General features: G+C 44.3%; 1 protein-coding gene across 1 annotated transcript in view; it reads left to right on the top strand.

Moving 5' to 3' along the window:
* The window catches only part of LOC138447637 (zinc finger protein 35-like), a 79574-nt gene that overhangs the window by 15792 nt on the left and 41577 nt on the right, over window positions 1–22205 (top strand). Inside the window, exon 2 of the mRNA XM_069603844.1 lies at window positions 11132–11249. Within this exon, the coding sequence (XP_069459945.1) occupies window positions 11132–11249 (118 nt within the window). The remainder of the gene's footprint in view (window positions 1–11131; window positions 11250–22205) is intronic.

The following is a 22205-nucleotide window of genomic DNA, read 5'->3' as shown; positions in this document are numbered from 1 at the left end:
GAAAGACCCCCCCCCCTCACCACCTCCAGAACTGGCGTGGCAGGGCCAAAAGGCGCCCTGGGGGGCGTGGCGCCCCGGACGGTCGCTCGGCTCGCCAACCACCCCCCCCCCCCAAAGGCCGGCTCTGGGGGTAAGGGTTATGAAGTCTTGTCTTCTTCGTGGCTGTGACTGAAGCAGACGCCGGAGCTCTTCCACCTGGGTTGTCGGATGCATAACATTATTCTGTTTGGAAAGACTGATTGGCAGAGAGACTGTGTTACAGTTTATACATTCGGCCACTATTTGTGGACATGCATGCACTAATGTTACTTGATGACGACACAGCGCAATGACATTGTTGCCATCATGTTGCTCTTTTTACCTGTTTTCTCCAGTTTCACATATACCACGAGCAAGTTATAAATGCAAGTTATTTATGTCCTCAGAATTGCTAACACACTTTTTCCCCCTGTAAGTACATAACTTTCAAGATTTTAACACAATAGGAAGATATTTGTGTATAAACGTTGACATCAGCGTGTCGCCATTGCATGACGTTCCAGATGGAAGCAAGATGGTGTCATAGGCCTATATTGAGTTGCATTCCATGTTTCATTTAACACCGACAAGACCCCACAATTGTCTATATTAGGCAGGTATTCTTGGTCACATTTTACTTACATGTTTGATTTCAAGAAACAACAATATCATTGGTTTAGCTTGGGTATTTATGATTTGAAAGGTTCAGTTTTAGCCAATTTGGGTGACACTTTGTCCTAATTATCAATGGACAGGTATGCATCAGTGCTTCCAATATGTTTTATGATATGATAGGTTATTTATAACGCGCTTAATACCCAGAGGTTTCTAAGCGCGGACCCGAGGATCGAACCTGTGTTGCTCTGTCTGGTCTTGCTTCCAAGGCGAGCACGTTGCTGCTGAGCAATCCTCCCGATACTACACTATAATTATTTTTAGTGATGCTTTTATTAGTTATACTAGGTCCATATTACTTTTGGTTGTTAATTTCTAACGTTTCTTGAAAAAGGATCACATGATCAGAAATACATTTAAAATCTTCAGGACAGTCTACCCTGTTGGGAATTGCACTGACTTTTAAAGTGTAGATAAATATATACATTTTCCAGAGTGCCTTGTTACCACGTTCCTTTTGATGTGATTAAAAAGCAGTGAGTTAGTCATCATCGCCAGGATTCCTCCAGGTCCACATGAGGTTCGTGTGGTAGTTCTGATCAATCTATGCCCTTTCTGTTGCAACAAATGAATCTTGAGTGAGTTTAATATAATTATCAAACTGCTGAAGCAAAGCATATCAAATAACATTAATATTATACGTGGAACCCGCCATATAACTTTATATGAAATAATTATTTTTAACTAGAGCTCCTTCTCTACCATTAAAACTAGGCGCTTTTATCAAAATGCAGAACCTTGGTTTTAGTCAAGTTTCACCTCTACCAATGTCCCTGAAATTCTACCATTGACGAGGCTTGCCTGCAGACCAAATGTGGTATAACCGTGAAGTGTCATCTGTTAACAATGGAGCCCTAAAGCATTTGCCGTTCGTCTTGTCGGAAGGGTTTCACGCCATATAACTAGTAAACAAGAGGGAGGCACTGAACCTCCTTATCGTACTACCTTTTTTTTTACTTTACATTTTTTAGTGAGACTAATGCCACAGTGTATTTCAGATGCCAAATTACTGTGTCCGTCTGAATAAGCCTTAAAAGTCCTGACGGCACGTCCACTTTGGCAAGTTTCCCCAGAGCAGCATCCAGTTAATTGACTTGAATGCATGAAGGGCCACATGTAGATTTGCCCCTATACTTTTTTCATACTTACTTACCAAGTTTGTTACGGCTATACAATGGTGTAAGTTTGAAAGCGCCATATGCAATCATGCTAGTATTGGCAGAATTATTTAATTCTTATTTGTTCAATCCTGGAAGAGCCCCAAGTGCATGCCATTTCAGTAAAGTTTCCTAAGTGTGAAGTACAATTTAAAAGCTAACACTCTGTAAAAGGTTCAAGTAATTTTTCATTGCATGTGTGAGGATTTTCTAACTAATAGTTACATTCTCCATCAGTGTTGAGCATGTGAAACATGTAGTTTAGCATTTCCTTGAATTTGACGACATAATCCAGTCAGCAAAAGTTCAGTTTTACAGTTTCTTTATAGTTGGTCTTGCTCCCCAGTTGAGAACCATTTAAAAAAAAAAAAAAGTTTTAAGGTCTATTGGATACGTTATTTTCTGTTTTTTATTTAGCTTCTTGGTAGTTTTTGTCCTCACTAAAATACCTAAAAGATAAATGCTCCTCTCCTCAATGTCGTCGTAGTCCGTACTGAATAGATCATCCTGCCTCTGTAACTCCACCAGGTTATCTAATGACCAGGTTCTCGAACTTCTGGCATCAATATTTGTCCTTCTAACCCTCTTCTTTCCCCCAAGCCACATTGTTACCACTAGTGCATTCTCACTTGCAGCAGTGTCTCTTTGTCAATCTTCATATCGTTCCTCATTAATAGCATTGCTGAGAACTTTCTTCTCACAGGAGCTCTTCTATGAGTGTTCTCCTTCTTTCTGCACCCTCTTGTGTCAGGTGGACTTGTTACACCCACCTGCCCTTTTTGGTCCACCCCTTGCTCTTCTTTCCAGTCAACATCCACAATCGTGAATGCCCGGGTTCCCAGAAGCACCGACTTGGTGTCCTCATCGGGTGTCTCTGCTCCGTCTTTCTTTGATCACTCTCTTCTTGCCAGTAGCTCTGCTTCCCGCGTGCTGTCAAATTTCGCTCCTCTGTTGTCCTCCACAGTAATATTCTCTAGCAGGTTCACGCCAGGAAACTTGTTTGTACTCTTGCTTTCTACTGGCTGTGCACCAGACATCACCAAGTTACACCATGGAGCAAAAATTCAAGCTACCAGCCAGTCACAAAAAGTCACCCGCCAATCAATTCTTTACATTCACACAGCATGCCATTTCTTACCAGTCAATGGCTAGTGCACATTTGCATACTGCTTGCTCTACATGATGTCTTCTGCTTCTGTGTCTGAGCTTTCTCTCTGAGCTTTCTCTTCTCTGGAATGTCAAGGCACTATTTGCAAGACTTACTCTATTCCACTATTTCTGTTTCCGCCAATTTTGCCCTCTGATTAACAGAGAGCAGATACAGAGTACGACTCTGTTTTATCATATTCTTTCGAAAAAGATCCAGCAATGATATAGGGTTATGGCAAAAGAAGTGAGAAGCAGCACCTTTTTATGGATGAGCATGATATTCTGCACCAAGAATTGCTGAGTACACTATAACTGCATCAATAACATGCCTTTTAGATGGGGGGCCACCAGCCTGGATGAGTGCACTTCTGTTTGATTTTAGTCTATAAGGCTGTCCTGATTTTATCGATCTTAAAACATGAAGCTCTCTTTGTCTTGGTTTAGTAGTCAATGGATGATCGAGCTGCTCGGACTGTTTTGGACCAATGTCAGCATAAAAATTACCGACCCCACCAAAAGACCCAAAACACACACCACGCAAAGTTCGAACTACCAAAAGTTCGTACTTTTCATGGTATGTGTTTAGGTGTTTCGGTGGGATCGGTATGAGGCTGGTCGGTGTCTCCCGCAGCTCACCTAAGCAAAAATAAAACAAAATGTAAACGGCGCTGAGTCCCGATCACGGAAGCGAAAGGGAACCGGCGCTGCAGGGACACAGCACGAAGGAAGGAAAGATAAGTAGGTTGGTGGGGGTATATTGGGGGTATGGGTGGGAGTGTGTTGTAGGTGGGGGTGTATATATGTATGGTTTTCTTTTGGATGTTCGCATGCGTTACCGGTCATTTGGTCGAAAAAAAAAAGTCGACACAATTTGGTCGAAAGACAAATGGTCGAAGTTGTTTTTTTTTTTGGTAGTTTCACTTTTTTTTTTGGGGGGGGGGGGGGTCCCCCAAACTCCTTTTTTTGCTTAAAACCCGTTTTTTTCCTAAACGAAAACCTGAAAAATATATATAAAAATAAAAAAAAAATTCGACCAAATTGTGTCGACCATTTGTCTGTCGACCAATTTTCTGTCGACCAAATAACCGGACAGCGTCGCATGGGAAATGTAGGAACATTTGTAGTGCATACATTTCCCATGCAAATATTTCCGTCGTAGATTTTTCTGCGCCGGAAATATCACGCAGATCCCCTTAGACCAAGTTTCTACAGAAATAGAAGTGTTAACGGTTTTGCCATCGAAAGGGTGTAATATGCTTTTCTGAAATCGGTCAGGTGTCTGTAATGCCTTTCACCACTGTACTGCAAAGTTTTCTTCTGCCCTTGTCCTTCACTCTTTCCGATGACTGGTTCCTTTATCTGTTAGTATATGCTTGCCTTTTTCCTCTTTTTAAAACCCTACATACTTTCTTCAAATATTAGGTAGTATATTTTGACTTGAACCTTACCTTGGTCGCCAGATTTACTTTGTATTTTTCTGTGCAAAGTTCTGCATCAAACTAAGGTGTATGAGAGTATCATGTTATTTCCCTTTTATAAGGTAGAAAAAGCCTGGTTACAAAGATATAGTTAACTTTTCCGACATCTTAAGAACCCCTAGGTTCCTACCTGGGTCAAGCATAAATGGTCTGTTCGTAATTTCTGACTGTTCCAGGCCAGGTGTTATTGCCATTGCATGCAAGAGTATGCGACCTGAGGCTCTGCAGATGTTTTTGACTAAGACTCAAATGACCCCTCACCATTGACATTGCTGGCACAGGGTTATGAAAGATGTAGTCATAAACATCTGGAGAGAACCAAAGATTTCATAGCCCTGATTACGGAAAACCCGGACCTTTCGCCCATTATAAAACATCTCCTCCACTGTTAAAACACTTTTTGTAACCACTGTGTCCTATTTAACTGGGTGGATCTGATTATTTGACTCCGGTAGCTTTCTGGACATTCAATTCAGAATTGCAAAATTTCATATCTTTGTCCTTAAGTAATTATGCACAATGCTAAATTGTATACTTGACTAAACATGCAAAGACCCATTTTAGCTGGACTGTGCACAGGCTAGTGACTTGTAGTAACTTTAAGTGGCAGAGGTCATTTTTTTCTATCTAACCTGACCTATGTTTCCCTCTAATATTTGCTCTTGTATTTAGTGTATCTGTTTGTGGAACTCCTAGAATCTCATTTAGTCCTGGGAAAATGGATTCAAATAGAAGTTTCTATGTAAATGTAACTTTAAATCCCCCAGCAGTACGGGTCTGTACAATTCTCCAGAAATTCTTTTGTACAATCTTCTGGTAGTAGATATGATTCCTCCAGTGCCTTTGGAGTTGGGCAACTATCAAACAAAATAGTTGAGAGGCTATGAGAGTAACTTATCCTCTCATAGCTTTTTTAAGCAGAGATCCCTTTCCTGGTTGTCAATAAAAGCACTTTATAGCTGAAAGCTGTAAAGCCAACATTGCAAAAGTAATCCAATGTATCTAGGCTCTCATATTGGTGAAAGGATACATTGGAATTTGGCTTTGTTTCCGTCCTGGGGTTCTTGGTGTCTATCTTGCTGTTTTTTTTTATTTTTATCTAAAAAAATGCTACATAGAAGAGAGAGAGAAGAGAAAGAGCGCTGGGTAGAAGTCAGTGAGGAATTGCCACCTGGCAAGGGCATAGGAGCCCTGGATATTTTTGATTTGTATTGCAAATAAAATGATGTGCGTAATTCCTTTTCAGGAAGGGAAATTGCTGATCAAATTTCCCTTTCTTAAAACTACATGCCAAAACAAAGTGTATACCTCTGCACTGCTGCCTCAGTAACCTGATGGCAGCATCTGCCCTGCAGTGGCAGAGAGTAGGTTCAGGTCATAGGTGCCCTCTTGGCCACTGCAGTGACAGCCAAGTCTCTGCAGTGCAGGGGCTACGTTTAGGATATGCACCCCTGTTCTCAAAACTGCATAACTCTGAGAATTCTACCCTGGTGACATTTTTAAACTGTAAATGTAAGCCATACCCAAGGGTATGGTGGCCAGAATCTCCGATAGCTATCCCAGCCACATTTAATTAATATCACACGTTAGCACTGTGGGACAAGTTCAGCTGTAGAAAGGGTGTGTATTCGTTCCAGGCAAGGCTCCCCCGGCTGTGACTGTAGCCTTGGGGGATTTCTTCTTTGTTCCTTTGTAAGGTCAAGAAACACCCTTTGATCAGGGACATTCTCCCACCGCCCCTCCCACAGGAAGCTGGCTTGGGAACAGGAATCGAAGAGCAAACACTTCCACAAAGGGCTAGGCCTTACACCAGGGTGCTGCATTTCTAAAGGCTTTGATTCTATTGAGAAGGGAAGGAGGCTGAGTTAGTGTAGCCAGTGAGACCTCTGTATGTGTGTGGGAAGATTCTGCCATCCTTTTTCTTTCTGCCCCTCTCTCGCTTTCCTGTCTCCTCTACTTCCTGTAGAACAAAGCACTTTGGGTGTGATATCAGAAGGGCAAAGTCCACTCATTCCAAGAGCAGAGATTTCACCCCTAAATGCAGGCTAGCGTTAGTCCATTCACCTGTCAACATTTACCTTTTAAAAGAAGTGGCCTCACAATCACTTCTGCGATCCAACCTTGGAAGATTTAGCTAGACCCTGCTGAGAGTAGTCCTTTCTTAAGTCCTCCAGTTCTGAGGTCAAGGTAGGTGCTCCAAGGCAGAGGCGAGCTCTGTCCCCTAACCATCCCCAGGGACCGTTGGGGGTGAACTCTAGTGCTGGACGAAGACTGCATCTCTTCCAGCCACCCTGTTGCCCAGGACCTCACCATGTGCAGGAGCCCTGAAGGTGTGTGCCAGAATCCGCTGTGTTTGGGAGCCAGAGAAAAGGATACTTGGCCCTTGAGGCTCTGGATGGATGGGTACCCAAAACTCCTGAAAGCCCAAACAGCTAAAATCCCTTTGTTTGTGATGAGGACCCGCTACAAGCTGTAATTCGAGCGTGTTTGTGGAGCGATCCTCCAGGACCCTTCAAAACTGCCTTTGGCATTCATTGCTTTCTGAGCTGCCGGTAGCTGTTAGACTTCTGTTTGCTGCCTCACTGTGCCAGCTGAATCGTGGTCGATTGACCCGACCCTGGTGGCACCCGAACAGCGACAGGCAAGCCTCTGCATCGAATCAACTCACCTGCGCCTCCTGGTACCAGCTTGACCGCTGACTGAACCTGGTGGCGGGCCAATCCGCACGACTTGTTAAGACGCTTCAAGACCATAACTAGTTCCATTCGACCCGACTCATCTCGAATGCCACACCCTCGAACTGTAAAGAACCCATGAACTACGCTGAGTAGCCTGGTTCTATGCCGTCGAACCACCAACCCATTTGCAAAGGTATTACTGACTGATATCTGCACCCCTAGTCGAACCCTGGGTGCTATAAACTAGATGGGTCACCTTAATCCCTTTTGCAAGCTCAAGACACATCCTTTTGAATATGTGTGGTCTTTGTATTGCCTTCTCTCCCCCCTGCTGCATTACCCAAAGTGCTACATCTATTCTATCTTTGGTGGGTTTTTAGAGTGTTTCTAGTTAGTTATTATTGTACATGGTGTTTCATTAAAGTGTATATTTCTATAGATATTTGACTTGACATTACTTTATTTTGGACTGCTCTAGGTTGCTGTTTGGGTTGCTACTGAATCACATTCACACCCCTCTTCAGAGTATAGCCTTCCCTCAGCCCAAGTTACCACAGATGGCAAAGAAGGTATCTCTTAACTGTGCAGGTTTTACCTTTTATAATTGTGGTGGCTTTTGATTGTAGAGGCTTGAGGGCTGAGTTGGTGATTAAGCCTCTATTCATCCTTGTACTCCTGCAGTCACACAGTCCTTCTCCTTCATCCTACTCCTCCTTTTTACATGCCATCTCTTTGGAGAGTCCTTCTTCGTTAGTCCTTTGTCACAGTCCATCTCCTTCATTATCCTTTGTCCTCTTCATTACAGTCCTCCAATGTAGACTTCCTTCATGCCGGAGTTCTTTGCCCTTGCCTGCCGGAGTTCTTTGCCCTTGCCTGCCGGAGTTCTTTGCCCTTGCCTGCCGGAGTTCTTTGCCTTGCCTGCCACGCGACAATCTCCCCTTTGGACAATTTCTCCGTCTCAAGAGGAATAGTTCTGATAAAGAAATTTATGAAGTTGAGGCTTCCACACTCAGTAAAAAGCTCAGACAAACAGGCTATCCCAAAAAGTTAATAAGAAAATCAGCCAAAAGGGCATTTAACAATAATCGAGAGGCCTTGTTGGAACCCAAGCTAATGAAACCTAAAGAGGATCGCATTGTCTGTGTGAACACCTTTACGGACCAGAGTTTTGAAATCTCCAACATCATAAAGAAAAACTGGAAAATCTTTAGAACCGCAACTCAATCGATCCCTATGCCTATATTCGCCTATAAAAGAAGTACCACCATTGGCAATATAGTTAGTAATAGCAAATTGAAATCGGTCAATATTTCGGAACCCAAATTGACCTCTCTTTGGGGTTTCCCATAAGCCACTTGTCACTATCCTTGCGGCACATGTGGCGTTTGCAAACTAACTGCGAGGACTAAAGAAGTTGATGTTGGCCTCTCAAAACCCTGGACCCAAAAGAACCTCACTAATTGTAACACTGACTTTGTTGCATACATGATTGCCTGTAGATGTGGATTGCACTATGTCGGTAAGACTATCAGAAAAGTAAAAACTCGCATAATGGAACATCGGAGCTGTTTGAAGAACAGAACTGAGAATGCTCCACTTGTGAAACACTTCAACCTTCTGAAACACAAATATGAAGACTTCACCTGGACGGTTCTACTGGCTTTGAAAGGAGCAAATAACACAGCACGTGAAAAGAAATTGTTGAAAATGGAACAAAAGATGATTTTTACCCTACATAGTGATGTCACTGGGCTCAACGAGTCGATTGATTGGCAGAATATCTAGCTGCCTTGTTAATATCTGTGTATACATTGCTACAATTTAAAAATCTATTGTTGATGTTAATGTTGGCAATTCCACCTTGGAGATCTAAGGCTTTGGTCACTAGATCCTTTAGTTTTCCCAAACAACTCTTTCCTCTATTGACTTTCTGAGACACCTTCCTTCTAGTCTCTGTTTTTCCATCAACCGATCTGGGCACTTTTTACAGACTTGGCGTTGGCTGTACCCCTACCTTCGTCACACTTTCTCTTCCACTCCCTTGTAAGATGGCCGCCGGGTTTCACTCACTCACGGCACCCTTCTAAGGATACATGAACATAGTAGTAGGACTATCTTGGGGTTCCCTTGGCAACCAACCTGCATCGGCCGCATCGCGCTGTTTCTGGATACTCTGTGTAGATCCTCGAGGGCGACATACCTGCTTGCCGCACACTCCCCCGCACTTGGTAAGTTACGTTGCTTACAGACGATCAGCATTTTGTTGCTCGCTCTTCTACTCTTCTCCGGCTACCGTTGTTGCGACTCGATCGTACAGATTTTTTAACCTGATCGCACTACTTTGTTGCATTCACTTTATCTGCAGTGCGGAATGCTGTGAATTGCCCTTGATTACATTCTTATGGTCTTACCAAGGTAGGATGCCTCTAGGCATTTGTGGGGTTATCGGGCACACCCGACTTTGATCACGAGCACGCCACTCACCGCTGGGTCACCCTGCCCCGTGTTGTTGTTCGCTGAGCATGTTAGTATAACACCGGTTCCACTTATTTCCTCTCTATGCACTGTGACATAGTGGTATGTTACCTCCAATATGCCTTGTCCGGGTGGCCCTACACCTTCTGGACATTGACACTGCCTACATTGTTGTGTAGCATGTCTCGCACATCCACCGCCGGTCTGCATATGTCCCTTTTTGCATGTGGGAGTCAGCCGTTATGGTTCTCCTTTCCCACGATGAGACGTTTTGACGCTTATACTCATAATGGGTGTCTTCTTCCACACTGTTCGCTGTTGTACTGTGTGTACTACTAGGCTTTTTAATAGCTGATATATTGGCTATATATTATTTCTTTTCTCTTTTAGGGCCGTGATTCTCATTACCCTATACCTACTAATGTTAGTAGAGAGCCCCCACAGGCACCCTATAAGGTAATTATCCCCCTTGATAGGTTGCCCAGTTCATTTTCTGAACCTTCCAAAGTATATAACTATTGAATAGCTAACCTTTGATGTTTGTTGTTTTTTATCTTTTGCAGGTGCTAGGATACTGTAGTGGTATTGTTTACCATCCCAATTGTCAAATAGGCTATACTGTAATTGATTGCCTCCTGATGAATGTTCCACACTTTGTTTTAGAGGAACAGAAACATGTCGAGACATATCTCTGAACTTTAAACAGAGTAAAATTTATGACATATTTATCCATATTTGGATAGGTACCTTCTATTTAGGTTGAAAAGTACCCTCAGTGGTCGTATTTTTACTATAACATTACTTTTAACTGGCCATCGGAGCCTGCTACGTATTCCCTATTGTTGCTTTTTACATGGGATTTGACAATTTCTGTATTACTGACCTAACTATTTAATTGGATGTTTTAAATCTGACGGACTGTTTATTATTAAAATTTGATACTGACTTTTTTTAACCTTCCTTGGTCCCTCCTAATGTTTTACTTAGAGGGTTTATACCACACACCTCTAGTACCTGCTTCATAACTTTGTCTCCCTGTACTCCTATCACTATCCTCCCGGATATAGACAAAGTATACACTGCTAATTGTGATTAGACAGTAGTATACCGGGTTTCCTTTCCTTGTAAGTTGGAGCACTGAGAACCAGGAATGTAGTGGTCACTTGTTTATACAGTCCTACATGCCGCCTGCTCCTGTGTTATTACCCTATTTAATGGTACTTGAATTACTCAACTCGGAAGTACCTGGTGGCATTTGAACCTGTTATTGCAGTTGCACACAGATCACCGGTGGCACAAGCGGGTTCGTGCTGAGGTTCTGTACTTGGATTGAGGACAGCCGGCAACATCGATTGGTTAATTTCTCGTTGCCAATTTGTCTTTGATCTTCAAGTGGCCTTTTCTTATTCGGGCAGCGTGACTGCAAAAGTAGATTAAGAAGTATTATATGAAAAAAACAATGTGTTTCTATATTGTAACTTAGAAATCATATGTGTTTCAGGGGCCCCTTACATGTCATGATTATGCTATCAAAGAGGAGAGGGTGGATGTAGATGAACCTTCGCAGCAGCTTGTCGTAAACACACCAATGGAAGATGATGAGGATTTAATATTACAGGGTGAGTATTTCTATAATTTCCTTTGAATTGAAATGTAAATCTGGTTTTTATTTTTTTATTTTTTGTTTATTTTTTTACTCCTCGAAGTCATCTCCGAACCATAACTGGCTGAATTGACTTCTAACCCTAGCCCCTTAAGGTAGGCCTGGCCCGACCTCTGTGTTGTACGGAATGGCCTTTGTGCAGGATGCTGATAACATTTTAACACCGATAGTTCCTGTTGTGTTCTGTCCCTAGAAATTCAGGAGATCAGCACTCTGGGAGGCAAGTTGGGCTGTTTATATGCCAACAAGTCGATAAAAAACGTCCAACTCCAAAGTACAATTGCAATTCTAAGAACCTATTCCCACACAACTGATCTTCAGTACTTAAGTTTGAGTTTAGAACTCTTTATCATGCCAATATAGTGTTCCTGCCCTTTGCCCTTGCTCATTGTACCCTTTCATGAAGCAATTTGGTCTTGATGTTGCATTTTGGGATGTAACGAACATCCATAAGAAATTGACCAAGAGAATAATGATCCTAATTGGGGATGGGCAAACCAGCTTGAATAAGATTCCAAACACTGGATGTTCGACTCGGTTTCAAAGATTCGAACCATTGAAAACCGAGGCTTGAAATGTTTGAGGGTTTATTTATTTTATTTATTTATTGTGCATTTTTAAGGCGCTTATACATCAAGAAATTGTGTTTCAAAGCACCCACAGGGCAAGGGGAGGGAACAAGGGAACAAAAAGACAAATGGAATAACCATGATATACAAAGATGCAGACGGTCCTACTAGGCCTTGTGAACATTTGGCACGTACAAGTGCAGAGAGAGAAGGGACAGGGGAAGGGGGTTAAGTTCTAGAGGTTCAGCAGGGGGAAGTACCAGAGAGTCGGTTGCAACGCAACAGGTAGGTGTCTGGCAGAGACCACTTGGTGGAGAGTGGTCACCTGCCAGTACAATAGGTGCAGGCCTCTGAGACAGTATAGGCCAGTGGGTGCCCGAAGGCAAGTGCAGGGGGGGAGAGCTGAGGCGATTGGGCGGTGGCCAGGACCCAGAAGGACAAGGGCCCAGGCCACCAATCTCAGTGACTGTGGGGTTTAGCATGGGAGGGAGATGGGGCAGGAGGAGAAAAGGAAAGTCTTGAGGAGCTTGAATAATTTGAGATCTGGCTCAAGACTGAGAGGAAGGGGGGAAGCCTGTTCCAGAGGAGGGAGCCAGCCGACAAGAGATTGGCTACCTATTTCCTGCTTAGAGAAGCACTTGACAGGCAGAGAGTTGGAGTCGGAAGATCAGAGAGATCTGGAGGGGAGAGTATTTGATGAGAGCAAGTTGTAGATGGCCTGGTCCCCGGCCCCAGACAGCCTTATGGATGATGCAGAGGGATTTGAATTTGATATTTGCAGCAACCGGGAGCCAGTGGAGAGATTTTAGGGCTTGAGCGATACAGTCCCTGGGCTTGAGGCCAAGGACATCATCTTGTAGCTCTATTCTGGATTAGCTGCAAGCGGCGGAGAGAGGAAGAGGGTAGCTTAAGGAAGAGGCTGTTGCAGTAGTCCAGCCTAGAGAGTACCAGAGCTCTTGCGACATTGAGCTTCTGGGGAAAAGTGAGGAACGAAGGATACCTCTGAGGAGGTAGAGTTGTAAATGGGCCTTCTTGGCAAGGTATAGGATGTGAGGAAGGAAAGAAAGAGAGCGAGGAGTCAAAGAGGACTCCAAGGTTTCTGGCTTCAGAGGAAGCAATGTTGGAGACTGCTGTTTCCCATTAAATGGGTTCCATAGAGAGGTATGTTGGGGGATTTTGTTTTGTGTGGATTGATGGGATGTTGGTGGGGTTTAAACTGGAGTGCCTTAGCTATAGCACACTTAAGGTACACTTTTGAGCTTCAAAAAACACTGGTTTATTACAATGACTGTACATTTACAATATGCATTTTGCACTTTTACTTCATTTTGGTTTTCTTAAACATGGGTTAAGCAAAGAGGCTGCAGGTAGAAACAAAATGACTTGTCTTAAGGGTGATCCCTTTATAAGCAGCGCTTGATTCAAGAGAAGCTGATTATGCCACTGAAGTTAATTGCTTGCCGGTGAACGACTTCATTTCCGGCTTTCTATTGATATTCGCTTCTGAGTCAAGGGTCACTTCCCTTCTGTTCCTTCAGGGGTCTTCCAGGCCCCCGTGACCAACCATGTCCCAGTAGTTGGCCAACTCAGCAGTTGATCAGTGGATTCGAACTGCTCCTAATATGGGTTTGAGCGTAGCTGCTTTTACCCTGCAGCCCACTGTAATATTATGACTGCAGGGTGTTGGGCCTTTTTGGCCAATTTGCTGTTTCCTTGATAGTCATTATCCGCTTAGGATCTCCCTATAACTGTGTCAAACTTCAGGAGTGGCTCACGCTTCACCTGCGGTCCCTGCACTCCCTGCACTGTTCACCTATGTTAATTGTTCACCTATGTTAATTATAGCCCAATCTTGACAATGCCTCTCGGATGTTGGCTTTGAATAGGGTCTGTGCCCGCATCTGACAAGTGGACACAATGTGGGCGTACCTGACATTAATGAATGCGTGTAAACTAAGCCATCACTCTCTCTCTCATGAATTTCTCCATGGCTACGTTAAAATGCCTTCAGGAAAGTTCGATTGCTGCAATGGATCTGGCACTTTGCCACACTCCTGTGGTATGTTTTCTGACCATAACACTTCAGCCTAGGGTGACCAGACATCCCGGTTTGGTCTGTCCACTTTTTCAAGGTTATTTTTCCATTGGAAAATGCAGTGGTCCCTGTTTTTGATAATAGGTCTTCATAGCTGGCAGGCAGGAATGAGCAATCTCGCACAGAAGAAATGCTGCATTTTACAACTTGGGGGTAGTTTGTATAAATGAATTATAATATGTTTATTCAAACAGTAACACTTAAACCCCCTTCTCCTCCAACCGTTAGTGAAGTGTAGTGCCTGGACAGTCCCTGTCGAAAGTTAGTCCTACTTTTATGTTAGTTGTCCTGTCCGGGTTTTTTATTTTTTAAATCTGTTCACCCTATTTCAGCAACTTCCAACACTTGTGTTAAGGCTATGGTACGATGTTGTTATAACTCCAGCCTTTTTTTTTCGCTGAGTTTTTTGCGGAAAATATTCTGAAAAAAAACTCCACAGAATAAAAACCTGGCGAAGTAAGAACATAGAACCAAGGCTATAATTGTTTCTCATCTCGTGTAGCAAAGACCACCGGCCCATGGTAGTAAGGTCATAGTCCCCAGATGGATTGCTAATATCCCGGTACAGGGACTTGACAGTGCCATTTTTCAATGCTGCGATTTGATGCCAGATTGTCCCCACCAACGTACCCTGGTGTGTTTAAAACCCAAGTTTCTGGTTGCCCTCCCTGTTACGATTTTTTCGAGCAGCCTTCGAGGCGAAGGTGTTTCCGGTAACCCACACCGAATCTGTTTGCCCTGTTTGGGATACAAAATAGGTGTAGTGAGCGACTGGTACTGGTTGAACACTTGCAGCATATGAAAATAACGTGAAATGTATGCATTACTTTTGTTTTTCCTTTTTCATTTTTGCGAGTATGGCACAATAATCTCCCGGTGTTGGGATTTAGGGGTGGGGAGGTAGAGTGCTACTGGCAAACTAAGAATGATGTAAGTCTTGCATGCCTTGGACTGCATCACCTTAATTGCACAATGGTGCTCTGGCATTCCTCCTTGTAAGCAGTTGTGGCTGCACCAACCCTGAAGGAGTCTCTAGATATGTTTTAGCCCTCTATTCCAGCTTTCTACAGTCGCTGCCATGACCTTCCTGAATTGGAATACGGGAATGAGGATGTGCCCTTGGAGATGTTTGAATGCTCCAGTAGACTTGGAATAAGGAAAATGGGCAGTATTTGCAGTCTTTCAGTCAGTTGAAGTAACTGGCCGTCTCCTTGCCTGGTTGGTCACTCTTGGATATCCTAAGGTTGTCAGGCCTTGTGGTGGTTGGCTGGCATCAGATGGCTGCAATGCCCGTGTTGAACAATCCTCTTTTTTTGACCACTGAAAGGCCAAAAAAACTAATCCTTACAAAATGACTGGAACTAAATTGCATAATGGTACTTGGCTTAACCATTTTCCCTACCCGTATGAGGCTAAGAATGTGTCCTATCCTTTTCTACATCAATACCTGGTTGCAGAAGAACTGGGTTGGAACAGCCGGCACCTATAACCCTGTCTGCATGCACCAAATCTTGCAAACCTAAATACCATCTCTCTTAATAATGCGAAAGAGGATAGGGCAATCTTCATGCATTAGATACTCGAGCTACAGTCTAGTCAATTTGAATCTCCCATAGCTCTCACAAATATATGCATCCACTGGATACGCCATGTGCTGGGATGTATCTCTGCGATCAGGGATGATTTGATGCAATGCACTAAAATTCTAACCTTCGCTCATCCATAAATTGTACATTAGAAAACGGGTGTACCCCCAACACAAACTTACCCCACCATTAGCACCAGCTTTCCATACAGACACTGGTTTAGATGCAGTTGACTGACCAGAGGTATGCACCCTAGCGAGGAGCTTTCAGGAATCTTTTACCAAGTTTCGTGAAGCATTGTGTGAATTAATCATGCCGAATGCAGACTGTTGTTACTACATTAGAACCCACCAAATCATATGCCGGCAGGAAATCTGACACCAATTTACAAGGGTATACTACATACAGCAGGCAGGCCGGCCAACAAGGACCCCAAAGGCAGTCATTCTGGTGATCGATTAACTTGGGTTGACCAAGTGTTCAATAGCTAGGTGAGACCTCATTACCTGAATACTGAGGATGTTCAGGCGATTCATCCTGGGAAGGGGAAAACCTGCCATATTATATGATTCAAGAACTATAATGGACCTAAAATCTTTAATGAGACTAGCGTGCTAAGATCAGTTAAAAAAAAAAAGAAAAGAAAATAATATAGGCGCTCACAGAGAAGCTACGTAGAGACTTGGTTATTATTGTATTTATTGAGCGCAGACTTAGCTTCAAGAAGCAACAGAGCACTTTTCAGAGATATACAACAATACAGATACTTAATGGACTTCTTTTCACAGGTTACAGAACAGATATACAGCAGGGTGGGTAGCAAACGGAGAAGGGGTACAGCTGTACCAGGTGGTTGGGAATAGAGGGGCGGGCAGCATCTAGCGAGTCAGGTGGGGCGAGGGGCAACATGATGGCCTATGTGTTGAGGAGGAGAGATTCCTTGAAGTGGGTCTTGAGTTCTTTTCTGAATTGTCGGAGTGTTGGGGCGAGTCTGATGCTGATGGGGAGGAGGTTCCATAGTCTTGGGGCGTAGGCAGAGAAGGCTTGCTTTCTGGCCCATTCCTTTTTGCACCAGCCGATTTCAAGTCTGCATGTGTACTGGCTTTTGGTGGTGTGCTGTCTGCCGGAGATGCTGAGTTTCTCTGCAAGGTAACTGGGTGACTTTGGGCCTTATAGGAGATGGAAAAATAATTGAACGTGATTTATTCATGCAGTGGAAGCCAGTGAAGTTCGAAGAGGGCCGGGGTGATGTGGTCGCACCTGTGTAGACCCTTGATGAGGCATGCAGCCGCATGTAGGACACTTCTCGGGGGCGCAAGGGAGAACGACAGGAGTTCTTTGAGGAGTGCATTGCCCCCATCCATGTGGGATAGGACCAGTGCTTGAACAGTGGATCTAAGTCTGTCCCGAGGGAGAAAGGGCTTGACTTTCCGCAGGAGGGAGCGCTGATACCAAGCTGTCAGAGTTTTCTTCTATGTGTGTCTTAAAGGAGAGGTTTTCGTCGATATGGAACTTGAGGGACTTGTTGATCTCTGGTGTAAAGCCCTCAGAGTTCATAGTTGATAGCCAGGTCTGTATGTCTGGTCGTTTGGTGTGGCTAGTGAAGAGTGGGAATTCCGGCTTGGAGGTGTTGAGCTTCAAATATGCACTGGACATCCACGAGTGGATCAGCGAGAGGCAGGTTTTGAGCCTATGGATGTCCTTGATTGTTATACTGGCAGGCAACCTTAACACATAGTTTGAGCCACTGAAAGATCTGGTGTATTTGAGGAAGATAAACACCACCTGACACATACTGGATTTAATTGCGAAATGGCCAGTAAAAGCTCCTAAAACAGCTCTGGAAACAGCACACATTCTTGCAAACCTGGAACTAAGACCTTGTAATGATAGGCTCACCGATGACCAACCGGCCAGACCAACATTTGTATATGGCAACAAAAAATCCCATATAGATTATATTCTTATCAGTGCCAAAGGTTGATCTTTGGCCAAAGAGATGTTTGTCTACAATCGTGCCGACAGTGACCACTGGCCACTGTGTGCAATGTTTGGAAGACATTCGATCTAGCACACAGTTCCAGTATCCGCATACAAGGCAATCCTACTCAGAGGATAAAATGGGTGAATATTGTATTGTTTATTTATTTATATTGCGCTCCGAACCCAGAGGTAACTGGGCGCATTGCAGGTAAATTACAAGAATTACACAGTAAGACAAGAGCAAATTAAGTAGGTTACAGTATTACAAGTGAATAACACATGTTACACACGAAGAGCAATTAGGAAGGTTACAGTCGTAGGCATACATAAAGAGCACACAAGAGAACAGTGCAAGTCAAGGTAGGTACGCTATAGATGGTCAAGCACACGTGGTAACTAGGGGGTGTCATCTGTCGTTTGACATTAGCCAGTTTTTGGTATTTTTCCTGAAGTGTTGGAAGGTCTGATCCCTTCGCAGGTGAATGGGAACGGAGTTCCAATATTGGCCAGTTTAAACTGGAAAGCTAGTACCTCCAGCCTTTTTCAGGGTAAATCTCGGGGCTACAATACAGTGCGAGTTTGACGTCCTAGGTCGTGCAGAAGTTTTTTGGATGATTTTGTCTTTTAGATACTGTGGAGCAGCTTTATTTAGGCATTTATATGTGATAGAAACTATTTTAAACTGGATCCTATCCTTGCTAGAGAGCCAATTATGATTTCTTCTGGCTTCAGAGATATGATGTCTCCTCTGGATGCTTAATGCAGTTCTTAATGCATTATTTTGCAAAGTTTGTAGTTTATTGAGAATCCGTTTTTTGGTCACTGCATATAAGGCATTGCAGTAATCCAGTTTGAACAAGATTAGGGCCCTTGCTAGTGCCATGCAGCTGTTTGACGATAAGAAGGGTTTGCAAGCCTGAATCAGTTTACAAGTGTACGCCGTATCCGAGGCTGTAGCATTAACTGGTCTCCCTAGGTTTAGCACATAGTCCAGGTAAAATCCTAAAGTTTTAGTCTCATTGACAACTTTGATGTTAATGCCATCAATAATGAATGAGGTGTATAGACTTCCAAGTTTATTTAAGTTGGCTGAGGCAACTAGGATCAGGATCTCTGTTTTGTCATCATTCAGGCATAAGCCATGGGCTGCCATCCATGCTTGAGTGAATATATTTTGTTGACTATGGCCAGGTCTATGTCATAATCGCACGAGAGAGGTAGGAGTATCTGGGTATCATCAGAAAGCGATATAGTACCAACCATCTATCATGCCATACTGCCCCTACTTTAACCACTACTGTTAAATAGTTTGAGCTGCAATAATATTGTCACACTGTATGAAGTGATCATCTCTTGCATAAAGTTAGTGCACGCTAAAGCCATACAACACACCACCGGGTTCGACAAAGATTGTCGACCGGCCAAAACTGCACTCATCATGGAGATGAAGAATTTGCAGGTCCGGATAACTTGACTATGCGTGCTTTAAGGGCAACGTACAAGAAAGCTTTCATGAAAAATGAATGGCAGGAACTTTTAGTAGTCCTGCATAAGAAAAAAGCTCTTCATTTTGGAGCAAAGTTGCAGCATCATCGGCCCGGTAGATCAATGCAATACACAGTAGCATACCAGAAGAGACATGGAGAATACTCTTAACTGAGTTATCTGGCTTTCCTGATCATGAATCTCCAACCAGTAGCACATTATTATGTAGGAGAAATCGCAGAGAGGAGTGCTCCAGAGTAAAAATGTGCTCTGAAAAAGAAGATAAGGATGCAATAGAGCTTCAGAAATGGGCAAAGGCTCCGAGACCCGATATGATGCCTATAGGTCTATTTAAGAAGGAAGTGTAGACCTTTGGGCCCATTCTTTCTTATTATTTTTACTTAGTCGCCTAACGGGCAAGAGTCCATAGTTCTTGGACTGAGGCAATTATTGTCCCACTTTATAGGAAAGGGGAAGAGACAATCCAGCCACTTCTAGATCCATATCTTTATTGGACGCGGTTGTTAAAATCTACGCACACTTCCTACTGCCTCACTTTTCTGTTTGGGCCATGGAGATGTCAGTAGTATGTCTCCTCCGGGAATGCTTGCAGCCTGGCCTAAGTACAACAGACATGTCATTCAGGCTGTTTCTATTACAACTGAAATACGTCTTATTAATAAAGATGAATTACTACACTGCTGTTATTGATTTAAAGGCAGCGTCCGATGGGGTCCTAGGAAATAAACTGTGGAAACTTCTTGCTGAACTTGAAATACCCATGGGCTCCTGCAAGGCATTATCCGTCTGTATTCAAACAACACTGGGAGAGTTTGATGGAACTTAGGCAGGGGTCACCACTGTTCCTATTAACATATCTTGGAGTGAGTCAAGGCTGTGTATTGGCCTCTACCCTTTTCTCGATTTATATCAACAAGTTCAAAACTGATTAACAGCCAATATACATGTTCCTTATTAACAAACCTCCCTGTGCTAATTTAGTTCTGTTGCTTACTGTTATTAAGGTTCCTTGTTCAGCTTAAACCTGGTCTGCAAGGGTGACATGTGGTCCTCACCTCATAGCACTACTGCACAAAATCTAACTCTGTTACTAACACCTCTATTCTCCCGGATGGGGTCTGTCATGGATTCACATGCTCATGAATATTCCCTGTTGTCAGGCTGGAAATCCTCGCTCAAACGAAAAACAGTTTCACTTTCACTTAAAAACGGTATTTCTCCTCTTAAACAAATTACTGTCCTCTGGGTCATACTGCCCCCATCCAATGTCTGTACTCTCCCTAAGCCCCTCCTCTAGCAGCCATCTTCAGATTTTTACCGCATGCTTCAGTGTTGAGTCCTCGAGTTTGCTCTCTGAGCTATTTGTGCGTATTTGTTTTTTGACGGAAAAAGTTACATTTTTGTTTCAAAAAAGCATCAATGCTCTTTTGTTCATCTGCCGATTGCAGGGATCCGTTGTCGGTGAAATTCTGCACCCCTCAAGGGCTAAGATCCATCGAAGATTCTACAAGGTCATCTTGGGGCCTACTTTGTGCCCTCCGACCATGACGGAGGAGGAGGAGGGAATTACCCTCTTCAGGCTCTGCTCCAAATGAGGCCTACGGATTGTGTTTGTAGAGGACAAGCACCTGCAATACTTCTACTGCCTGCACCCAGACCATAAGGAAGTAGAGTGCGAGATATTCCTCGGTTTTTCCAAGAAAACGACGGACAGGCATAGTAGGCTGGCAGCATGGCTTAATACGAACAAGGCCTCTGACTGTGCTCCGAGCAGGAACATGCCTCGTCCAGGACCGGCCGGTCCGAAGAGTGGTCTTCTAAGTCCTTTGAGGGCTCCTCATCTGTGGGGGCCCAAGATAAGGCCAAGAGCTACAAGTCCGAGTCCACAGGTTTCGCTGTGAAAGCAGGTCCCAAAGTGGATAGGGCGCAATCAGCTTCACCTTCTGCCTCCATTGCCAGCATACGTTCAAGCGCCTCTTCAAAGAGGAAGTCATCTACCACGGCTAAACTACGGGAGAAATCCGAGAAACCGTGGAAGGAGGAGAAGAAGGCTGCTGCGCATCCTAAGCAGGCTCAACCGGCACAGGCAAAGACCACGTCAGCGACTCTGTTGACGACTACTACCACAGCAGCTACGGGCGCTGATCCTACGAGGGTAGTTCCCACGGCTCAGTGTCCCTGCCCCCAAGGCGCGACACTGCCGCAGTGACTTTGGCAAAGTCTGCAGGCATGGCAGAAGGGGTGAAACTGGTCCAGGCCCAGTTCAAGACCCTGCAGGGGGAAAAGGAGGGGGTAGAGGATGCCACGCAACAACCCTCCCGGCCGTTGCCCAAACCATGGAGGTCTAATCCGCAGACGAAGATCAAGAGTCCTTGCATACGGTCCACGAGGAGGTTGAAGAGGACGACAACGGCGACTAAGGCGCAGGGCCTAGTTTTCCTGTTCTGCATTCTCAGCCGAGGGACATTTCCTCAGATGTTCTGTTGGCTCTACACACCTTGGTGTCAGACATCCGGATGAGAATGCCTCTGGCGCTGGTACCTGTGGTCCCCATTAGACTCCAGCGAAGAAGAGGAAGCGTCATCTGATGCCCCCATATCAACCTCCTCCACCACATCAGGCCCCTTCTCCCCAGCAGACCCAGACACCGGTTCGGCAACGGATACGGCCACGACAACGGATGATGATGATATCGTTGTGCAGCGGACAGTGAATTTCCACATTTGGATGCTCCGCATAGGGTATCCCCAACGGATGAGGTGGGGTCCTTCCACTCCATGATGGCCAGGGCCTCCAAGCTATTCCAGCTGGTGCCAGAGGAAACCAAGAAGGCGGGCTTCTTGTATCAAAGGCACGAGGCCAAGAGGAAGACTATCATGGCAGTACCTTTTCTGGGCAGTGTTTGGGAGGTGGGCCTGGCCCTCATGAAGAACCCTTGTACAGCTCCCACTAAGCAGGATGGGCTGAAGAAGAAATATAGGGTGCCGGACTCCACACCCAAGGGCCTGAGGTTGCAACTATCGCCGGACTCGGTGTCGGCCACCGCAAGGAAATGGTCGGCTAACCAGTCGTCCTCGGTCCCTATGGTCACTGAGGGGAAAAGTATGTACGTCATGGGAAAGAAGATTGATTTACACCACAGCGTCCACTATCAAGGTGGCCAACGCACTAGC

The sequence above is a fragment of the Ambystoma mexicanum genome, chromosome 3q, assembly GCF_040938575.1.
Source record: "Ambystoma mexicanum isolate Mex_15411 chromosome 3q, UKY_AmexF1_1, whole genome shotgun sequence".
Taxonomy (NCBI): Eukaryota; Metazoa; Chordata; class Amphibia; order Caudata; family Ambystomatidae; genus Ambystoma; species Ambystoma mexicanum.
The sequence above is the reverse complement of the archived record's forward strand: the minus strand, read 5'-3'. Positions and strand labels throughout refer to the sequence as shown.